The sequence below is a fragment of the Olea europaea genome, unplaced genomic scaffold, assembly GCF_002742605.1.
Source record: "Olea europaea var. sylvestris unplaced genomic scaffold, O_europaea_v1 scaffold327, whole genome shotgun sequence".
In the NCBI taxonomy this organism is placed as follows: domain Eukaryota; kingdom Viridiplantae; phylum Streptophyta; class Magnoliopsida; order Lamiales; family Oleaceae; genus Olea; species Olea europaea.
This window is the reverse complement of record NW_019251603.1, coordinates 253,702-264,856: the sequence shown is the minus strand read 5'-3', so window position 1 is coordinate 264,856 and position 11,155 is coordinate 253,702. Positions and strand designations below refer to the sequence as shown.

General features: G+C 32.8%; 1 protein-coding gene across 1 annotated transcript; it reads left to right on the top strand.

Annotated features, from left to right (window-relative positions):
* On the top strand, positions 1-2,029 carry LOC111385746. The gene is made up of 6 exons (XM_023010162.1): positions 1-139; positions 380-427; positions 620-841; positions 1,202-1,398; positions 1,552-1,664; positions 1,759-2,029. The coding sequence occupies exons 1-6, from the start codon at positions 1-3 to the stop codon at positions 2,027-2,029; spliced, it is 990 nt and encodes a 329-aa protein (XP_022865930.1).
* Positions 2,030-11,155: the final 9,126 nt, after the last annotated feature.

Genomic DNA, 11,155 nt, shown 5'->3' with positions numbered 1-11,155 from the left:
ATGACTTTTGGAGTAACAATTAGACGATCCAATCCTTCATGGTTTAAAGAGTTCAGTAGTTGGTTGGAGTATAGTGTAGAGAAGGATGCTGCTTATTGTTTGTATTGTTATCTTTTCAGAACAAGTTCTGGAAAGCAAGGTAGATGTGAGTCTTTTGTTGGCGAAGATTTCACATATTGGAAAGATAAAAAAAGGCTTCATGCTCATGTTGGACTTCATGATAGTGCACATAATTAAACTCGCATTAAGTATGAAGTGTTGATGAATCAAGAGCAACACATTCAATCAGTTTTTTACAAATAGTCAAAACAAGCAAGAAGTGCATATGTTACACATCTTAATGCATCCAATGATTGTGTTCGAGTTCTTTTGTGACAAGGGCACTCATTTCGAGGTCATGATGAATCTGAGGATTCTCTCAATCCAGGTAACTTCTTAGTGCAATTGCAATTTTTGGCTGCTCATAATGAAGTTATTAATGCCATCACTTGGGAAATGTTCCTCACAATTGCAAATTGACATCACCTGATGTTCGAAAGGATATAGTAAAATGCTTGTGCTATTGAAACGATCAATGTTATTATCAAAGATGTTGGTGACTCACTATTTTCTATTCTAGTTGATGAATCCCATGATGTGTCAATAAAGGAACAAATGTCTATTGTTTTATATTATGTAGACAATAGTGGGCATGTCGATGAACACTTCATAAGGATTGAACATGTTACATGTACCACGGCTCTATCACTCAAGGCTGCAATTGATAAGGTATTTTCTAGATATAACCTGAGCATGTCTAGATTGAGAGGACAAGGTTATGATGGAGCAAGTAATATGCAAGGTAAGTTTAAGGCTCCGAAAACACTCATTTTGAAGGAGAGTCTATATGCCTTTTACATTCGATGTTTTGCTCATCAACTCCAACTTGCGCTTGTGGCTGTGGCAAAGAAGAGCATCTCTATTACTAACTTCTTTCGTGTGGTTGATGACGTGATAAATACTGTTGGAGCATCTTCCAAACGTTGTGATCTTCTTTGAGAAAAACAGTTAGACTTTATTGTTGAGGCATTGGAAAAATGTGAGATTTTAAGTGGACGGTGACTTAATCAAGAAACGACCCTTTAGCGCTCTGGTGATACACGATAGAGTTCACATTATAATTCTTGGGTCAGCTTGCTTGCCGTGTTCTCTTCTGTTTTAGATGTACTTGCATTGATTGTTGAAGATGAATCTTGTTCTTGTGATCAAAGATCTGATGCAACAAATTTATTGGAGTCGATACAAAAATTTGATTTTGCATTTAATCTACAGTTGATGAGAAATGTCTTGGAGATGTCAAATGAACTGTCAAAGGCATTGCAAAGGAAATATCAAGATATTGTGAATGCAATGCAATTGGTGAGATTGTACAAACGATGACTCCAAATAATGAGAGACGAAGGGTAAGACTCCATTTTAGAAGAAGTATTTTCTTTTTGTCAACAACATTACATTCATATACCCAACATGAATGATATGTTTGTATGCCTTGCACTTCATGGTCACCCTTAGCGTAATTCTCCAGAAATTACAAATTTACATCATTACCAAGTAGATTTGTTCTACTCTGTCATCGATTTACAACTTCAAGAATTGAATGATCGTTTCTCGAAGGTAAATACAGAGTTACTCCTTTGTGTAGTTTGTTTATATCCATAGGATTCACTTCTTCTTTTGATAAGAAAAGCTTGATTTGACTTGCTGAGTTTTATCTAATAGATTTCTCTGCAGTAGATGTCATTTACTTAACGATCAACTTGAGACTTATATTTTTAATATGCACTCTAACAAAGAGTTTGAAGGGTTGAATGACCTTGGTGATCTTGCGGAGAAGTTAGTTCCGACAAAGAAAGATAAGGTATATCCATTGGTTTACAGACTTTTGACTTTAGCATTGATTTTACCGATTGCTACTGCTACTGTGGAGAGAGTCTTTTCTGTAATGAGTATCGTAAAGGATAGATTGTGCAATCGGATGGGTGATCAGTGAATGAATGATAGCACAATTGTTTATGTAGAGAAAGATGTATTTTTGAAGCTCGATAAAGAAGTTACTGTACGACGATATCAAAGTATGAAAACTCGCAAGGAACAAGTTTAATATATAAATTATGTCGTTTTTAATATTGTTTTATTTTTTATCATAATTAAATCTATGACCAAAACCTCAAAGTTCGACGTCGAAAAATGTTGCCCGCACTGAACACAAATCCTGGCTTCGCCCTTGCTAGTCAGATGCTAAATTTTAGTAAATAGTTTTTTCAATGGCCCTTGGCCAACTTTACAATCTCAATACAAGTAGTCACACAATTTTTTACCAAGCCAAGCATGAGATACACTGTCAAAATGTAAGTTGTCCTCAGTGAGACCTTTTTTACTATTAGTACTTGCGTGGAAGTAATTATTTGAAAATCATTTTTACCGATACTCATTTACAATCACACATTTTTAAGAAATCATTTTCACATTTCACCACAATTTTTCCTACTATATATATATATATATATATATATATATAAATCATTAGATTGCCACATGTCAATAATCTCAAGTAATTTTATTCGTTTTACACTTTATCGAATAATTTTAAATAGACAATAACAATAATTTAAAAGCTTATTACTTAAAAAATGAATGTAAAAAATTGGGCTATTCCATTATATTTTTTGAGGTATTAAATTAATTGAACTGCTGTGACCCAAGTCACCATTTATATATCCCAGGCTTGAGACTCTTGAGAACCTCACTCGAGTCATTTTTATACAACACTAACAAAGACACTTTAAGATCTTATTCTTTTTTATTAAATTTTCCGAGTCTTTTGTGACCATATAAAAATATATTTTGAAATATATTTCTTTTGGCTATTTTAGATTTTTAGTAACATTATTTCTTCCAAAATATCAAGACACAGAAAAACCTTTTGTTAAAGAAATTACACATATTGAACTAGTGAACATTTTACGTGCCATATTAATTTATGTAACAGTTGTATCACTTAATAGACCATATTGCACAATTTCGTCCATAAAGACTCGTATACCATGGACTTTGGATTTATATATATGATTAATTTAACGAGATTAAAATTGATGTTTTGATAATATTTCACATTGTTTATAACGTAAAACAGAGATTTAAAAACTATCATTTAATTGCCAATACAACATTGCCCCTATCAGTGTAGATTAAAATGATATTGTGAAGAAATGTGGCCCAATGATGTTGGGCTGACTTAATACTTCTGCTGGGCTGTTGGGCTGGTTAGTGTAAGAGATAAATGGTTTACGTAATGTTAGCAAAAAATGTGTTATTAAAACACGCTTTCTATAAAACTAAAGCAATGGTTATGATCTTGCCAAGTGTCGTATTACTCGCCGTTGGATTGCAAGACATCTAGGGTCTTCTACTTGAGCTTTATTAGGGTTCCTGGACGGAGCTAGAATCTGATTTTTTTTTCACACTCTCTCTCATTCCGTTGCTTCATCTCTCTCAAGAGGAGATTCTCCTTCTTTCAATCTAAAGAATCTATCCAAGAAAGCTTCATTCAATATGAGCCCCAAAATTGTATAATCCTGAGTGATTTGTACAGATTATCTTCATTTATTCTTGACTGAATGGCTGTATCGATTAGTGAGGCTTATGTTGAATAATCTTGAGTGGTATTCTGAGTGCTACAAGATGTACAATCTGGATAGCTTCATTGATTTAGTGATTGCTTCTGATTTGAAGGAAGCTCAAAAGGGGATTAGCGAACCTCTTACCTTAGGGCAAAAAATTCTGTGTTCCTCTTTATGTTTTCTGCGATTTCTTTTCATTTTTCAGTTTTATGTTTATTATTTTCGGTATCTTTTGTTGATTAAACTCGCTGATTTTGTGAACTTTGCGTTACAATGGTATAAGAGCTTGTATAAAGTGGTTCTTGGCACAGGTGTTGGTAGATCTGAAAGTACCTTAGACTCGTTCAGTAGATTTAGCTTGTTTCTTGAAACCCTAATAAGGGATTTTGGTGAGTTCGTTCCTTTTTTGTCGAGTTACATACATAGCACTTGCATATACTGTGAAATCTTTGCAACCGAGATTAAAATTTAAATCGAAGACTTCTTGATAGTACCTTTGTCCAGAAATCGTGAGTTGTCTGGAATCTGAGGGCTATCTTGAGTAAAGGTCGACGTTTTAATTTATTTATTTACTTATTATTATTATTATTATTTTTTAATGATTCTTGCAAGTATCATGTATAGAATGAATAAAGCACGCTGTATTTATGTTACTGTAACTTGATGTGTTGTTATTTTTGAGTAAACTGCTTATTTTTGTAATTGGATGAACTGCTGAGTTTCTTCTGCTAAATAACCTGAGACATACAACTTGCTGGTTGTACACTTTACATTGATTATTGTGTATGACATTTGAGATACTGCATGTTGTAGATATTGTTCAAAACTTATGTGGTCTGCCTGCATTGTTAAAAATCAAATTGTGTTTTTATTATGTCAATTAAAAGAATTGGAAATCTTTAATGGTAAAGGAAACTTTAGTTTCTGGGGCCAGAAAATGCAAGCCCTTTTACTTCAACAAAAATGTGCAAAAGTCATTAATAAGTCATAGCATGATGATATGGAAGAAACTAAGAAAATTGAACTTGATGAAACTGCATGGAGTTCTATATTCTTGCATTTGTCTGACAACGTGTTAAGAGGGATTGGTGAGACAAAAACTACTGCTGAGTTGTAGAAGAAATTGGAAGATACTGATTTGAATAAAATTATACCTAATAAAGTGTATCTTCTAAAATAATTTTTTGGTTTCAAATTGGACCCATCTCTTGATCATGAGGTAAACATTGATAGATTCAATAGATTATACCGTGACCTAGCTGACTATGATGAGAAACTCTCAAAAGATTAGTTGGCTGTGGTTTTGTTAAATTCAATAAGTGATAAATATAGAAATGTTAAAAATGCTATTGAATATGGAAGGGAGATTCTAACTACTAATGTGATAATAATTGTATTGAGAAACAAAGAGTTAGAGTTGAAATCTGAAAAGAGAAAATCTGTTAGTGGTGGAAATTTGATGGTTAAGTCCAAACCTAATCAAAATCCAAAGATGTCCAATTTTAATAAGAAACCTAGACACAAGAAGAAGGTGAACTTTAAAGATAAAATGAAAAATAAGACTAAGGGTAAAAAATCTTTTTACCAACTAGGTGAAGGTCGTTTTATCAAAGATTGCCATAAGAGACTTAATGATTTGAAAAATAAGTCTAATAATGATGATGGTGATGCTTTGGCTTATAAAAGTGAGTACAACATAGATGAGGTTTATGTTGCTGCACACAATACACTTAGTCAGGAGTGGATCCTTGACTCTGGTTGCACCTTTCACATGTGTCCTAAAAGAGAGTGGTTTATAGAGTTTGTAAATGTAAATGGAGGCCAAGTGTTATTGGGTAATCACATGTCTTGTCAGGTAAAAGGAATAGGAACAATCACCTTAAGGTTTGACGATAATAATGAATTGACTTTAGAAAAAACCAGGTATGTTCTTGACCTACAAAGAAATCTCATATCCTTAGGTGTCCTAGATGACCTGGACTATAATATTGTGATTAACAAGGGATATATTAAAATCTTGATGGGCTCTCAACTTGTTGCCGAAGTCCCCAAGAGACATGGGCTTTACATTTTACATACTCAAAACTTTTTTGACTCCACATCAGCAGCAATTTCTGCCTTGAATGATAAGTCACAACTATGACATAAAAGATTGGACAATATTAGTGACAAAGGCTTGTAGATTTTGAAAAAAACAAGGTGCCTTTGGTAAAGATATAATTGAGAAACTCAATTTTTGTGATCATTGCATACTAGGAAAGCAAAATAGACTACCATTTTTGCCTGAGATGCATAAATCTGTGTCTATTCTTGAGTATTTGCATGCTGATCTTTGGGGACTTGCTTCTATGCCCACACATATTGGTTTCAAATTTTTCCTTTTAATCATAGATGATTTTTCTAGGAAAAACTGGCTCTTTCTACTTAAACATAAGTCTGACACTTTTAATGCTTTTAAAGAAAGGAAAATCTTGATTGAAAAATCAAACAAATAAAAAGTTTAAAGTGTTGAGGACTGATAACGGGCTTGAATTTTTCAATTATGAATTTGGTGAGTTGTGCAAAGAGCATGGTATTCTAAGACACAGAACAGTGACACACACCCCACAACAAAGTGGCTTGGCTGAAAGAATGAACCGAACTATTCTTGAAAGAGTTAGATGTATGTTACTAGGTTTTGATCTTCCCAAGTTATTTTGGGGCGAAGCTGTAAAAATTGCTAGTTATCTCATAAATAGAAGCCCCGCTAATGCTAAACAATACAAATCACCTGAAGAAGTTTGGACACGAAAACCTGTAGATTTGAGAAATCTAAAAATATTTGGTTGTACAGCATTTGCACACCAATTTGAAGGAAAACTTGAACCTAGAGCCCTAAAGTGTGTTTTCTTGGGCTATGATGAAGGAGTGAAGGGGTATATACTTTGGGTAAAAGAGACCAAAGGTTATAAGATCATTTTGAGTAGAAATGTAATGTTTAATGAATCTGATATGTCTTGTTTGAAATCTGAAAATGACACAATTGAATCTGGTCAGACTGAAAATGAAAGGAGGGAAACTGAAATTGAGGTGGAGCAAGTTAATAATGATAATCTACAACCTGATCAGATTGAAAATAGTGAAATTGAGGTTCAAAATACTGATGAAACTTATCTGAATGAACATGATTTTGAAGTAAATCAATCGTTAAATGATTATCAACTTGCAAGAGATAGAGAAAGGAGACAAATAAGACCACTTGTGAGGTTTGATGATGAAATGTCCCTTCTTACTGTTCAAGGCTTCATTGAGAATGAACACGAGTCCTATAAAGATGCTATGAGTAGCAAGGACTCTAAGCATTGGCCTGCTATGATGCATGATGAGATGGAATCTTTGAGGAAGAATAAAACTTGGACCTTAGTCAATAAACCTAAGGGAAAGCGAGTTATAGATTGCAAGTGGATCTATAAAATCAAAAGAGATGAAAAAGATGAGAACGACATTAGATATAAGGCAAGATTTGTCGCTAAGGGTTTTGTTCAAAAGGAGGGGATAGACTCTAATGAAATATTTTCCTCGTTATAAAATTTACAACTGTTAGAGTCATACTTGCCCTTGCAGCTCAATTTAATTAGGAATTGGATCAGTTAGATGTAAAAATTGTGTTTTTAAATGGAGATCTTGAAGAAACCATTTTTATGGAACAACTTAAAGGTTTTGAAGTGAATACAAATTCTGACTCAGTATGCATTCTTAAAAAGTCACTTTATGATTTAAAACAAGCTCCAAGACAATGGTATAAGAGATTTGACACTTTTGTACTTGGACTTGGTTTTAAAAGAAATAATTTCGATACTTGTCTTTATTGTAAAGAAAATGGAGGCGAGAATTCACTCTATCTTCTACTTTATGTGGATGACATGATTTTGGCTAGTCATGACACAAAGGAAATAGAGTTAATTAAAGACAAACTAAAATATGAATTTGAAATAAAGGACTTAGGTCCTGTTAGAAAAATTTTGGGTATCGAAATTAAAAGAAATAGAAGAGAGGGCATAATAAGTCTAAATAAAAAATCTTATGCTTTGAAAACACTTGAAAGATTTGTAATGTCTAATGCTAAAGTGTGAGTTTACCTTTAGCAAATCACTTCAAATTATCTAATGATCAATCTCCCAAAACTGAAGAAGAGTTCAAAAGAATGGCTAAAGAGCCATATTCTAATGCTGTGGGGTTAGTTATGTATCTAATGATATGTTCTAAGCCTGATTTGGCCTTTGCAATAAGTGTATTAAGTATATACATGTCCAACCTTGGTGAGGCTCATTGAGAAGCTATGAAGTATATAAAAGGAACTTGTGACCTAGGAATTGAGTATAGAAAGCAATCTGAAGGTGTTATCTTAAGGGGTTACACATATTCTGATTATGCAGGCGATAGAGACAACAGAAAATCTACTTCTCCCTATGTATACACTTAATGTAATTTTTGTATAAGCTGAAAATCACAATTACAAAAGATTGTTTCTTTATTTTCAATTGAAGCAGAATATATAGCTGCTACTCATGCAATTAAAGAAGGAATTTGGCTAAAAGGACTTTTAAGTAAATTTGGTTTCATAAATGATGTTGTCTTACATTTCGATAGCAAATATGCTATACATTAGAGTAGAAATCCTATGTTTCATAGTAGATCAAAACATGCTGATGTGAAATTTCATTTTATTAGAGATGTAATTTTTCAAGGTGGTGTTAAACTTGAAAAGATTTTTACACAATTTAATCATGCTGATGTTGGAACCAAAGTGCCGCCTTTAAACAAGTTTTTGGATTATTTAAAACAGCTAAATATTAACTTTTGTTAATTTGTGTATCAGAATAAAAGCAAATGATGTCAAAAACTGGAGAAATCACTATAGATGAAACTGGAATCATTGTACTAAGGTGGAGAATGTGAAGAAATGTAGCACAATGATGTTGGGCTGACTTAATACTTTTGCTGGGCTGTTGGGCCGATTAGTCCAAGGGATAAATGGTTTACTTAATGTTGGCAAAAATCGTGTTATTAAAACATGCTTTCTATAAAATTGAAGCAATGGTTATGATCTCGCCAAGTGTCGTATTACTCGCCGTTGGATTGCAAGACTTCTAGAGTCTTCTACTTAACCCTTATTAGGGTTCCTGGATGGAGCCAGAATCTGATTTCTCTCTCTCTCTCCCTCTCTCTCTCAAGACGCGATTCTTCTTCTTTTGATCTAAAGAATCTGTCCAAGAAAGCTTCCTTCAATATAAGACCCAAAATTGTATAATCTTGAGTGATTTGTACATATTATCTTCATCTATTCTTGCGAGTGAGGCTTGTGTTGAATAATCTTGAGTGATATTCTGAGTGCTACGAGATGTACAATTTGGACAGCTTCATTGATTCATTGATATAATGATCTCTTTCGGTTTGACAGAAGCTCAAAAGGGGATTAGGAACAAAGTTCCGAACCTTTTGCCTTAGGGCGAAAAATCATGTGTTCCTTTTTATGTTTTCTACGATTTCTTTCCATTTTTCAATTTTACGTTTATTATTTATGGTATCTTTTGTTGATTAAACTCACTAATTTTGTGAACTTCGCGTTATAGATATTTTAGTAGATTTTGATATAAGTTGATGAAATATATAGTTGAAAGTTTGTGGTTCTATAAATATGTAGCTAAATTTAATTATTTGAGATTAAAATCGGATTTTAATATGTAACAAACATAAGCATAGCCCTTTTTACAAGTTCAAAGAAAAAATAGTGCGACAGGGCAACGTGAAAAATTGAAAGTCTCATAACATAAAAATATTAAAAGGTAAATCAACATTGTCAAGGCTGAAAACTCACTCCAGAGAATCGATGTCATGTTAGAGCCACGATTGAGCCCAAGAAGACAAAACTCACTCAAACGAAGTGCTCCAATGAGCCATAAGCAAATGAAAACGTTAATGTCCATTTTAATATGGGTCAATGGTATTGGAACAGCAAACACTAATGACAAGTCGCACAATCAAAGATGGACCCCAGTTGAAATTAATGTGGATGATGTTGAAAATTTGGGACGCAGTATGGGATTGAAATAGTGTGTCGGAATGCAAAGGCACTGGCGGACCCACATGGGTCAAATGACCTCACAGTTTTTTTGGATGTCTTTTTTTTTTCCTTGCTTAAAACGTAATTTTCTATCAAAATAGTGAGCCAACCCAATTAATTTCTCTAACCCAATGCCAAAAAGGCCCAAATCCAAATTCTATTATAGTAGCATATGGTCTTATTTATGTTAATAATACGTTGTTCGAAAAAAAATCATTTTTGACCCCACAGTTCAAACTGTCTGGGTCCGCCCCTGTACAAAGGGAGAAGCAATTGCTGAAATATTTCTATCCATTTAGTGTAGCTCCATTTTTTTTAACCATATGCTTTGATGTATGACTAAATTAGAAAGTTTTAATTTTGAAGTGGAATGACAACTAGATATAATGATTATGAACGTAGATTACAACACCACGATAGATTGTGTCAATTGTCTCAATCTTCATGCACTCTTAAGGGACTTTCTTCGGCAATAAAATAGACTTGATTCACTCTTTTGACAAGCTTACGTTCTCAATGTTCATTCGAGAAGCAAATCATGCGACCCATATCCCTTCCAAAAAGTCTTTTGTTCATCTCAGAATCGTATACTTAATAAGCCAAACCCTTATTTCCAATTTAAACATTATTTCTGGTGAAAAGGTGCTCCTTTTACAAAAAATAAAAATAATAAAAATAAATAAATAAATAAATAAATAAATAAATTAAAAAAAATTCCAAAACTCAATTTTCCAAAAGAATAATAATAATAAATTTAATGGAAGACAAACATGGACAAATTATTTTTCTTAATTAAGTAACTTTATATCTTTTTAATTTTAATTAATCAATTCCTTGATAAGATTAGTGTCAAATGAAGTTCGATCTATCATTTTTCTAAAAATATATTTTTCTTTCGCTTCTTTTTATTACCTTTGTAATAAGAAAAAATCTTTAAGAAAATGAAAAAAATCTTTTACTAATAATCAACTTATCGAAAACCTAATCAGATGAAAAGTTTGACTAGAAATAAAAATGGCCTGAAATGTGAAAGTTAAGGTTCCATCTGACAAATTTAAAATCGGTTTATAAAGATGAATGGCAATGCATCCCAGAAATTGTGTTAATAATAAATGATTGCTAATCCAGAATATGTAATTGAAATTAATATTTGATTTTAATTAATTTTTTACATTATTTATAAATTTTTACTAAATGGATTACAAATTTGTCGAATTCGTAAATAACCCGAAACATAAGAATTAATCCTTGGCACACGTTTATGATACTAAAATCATGCCTGGCCATATCTTTTGTGTGGGAGAAAAGAGAAGCTCTCACACTTGTCAATGCCCATTCTCTTCTTAACATGGCATGTGGATGGGCAAAAGAAGAGCATGGGCATTAGCTCCTA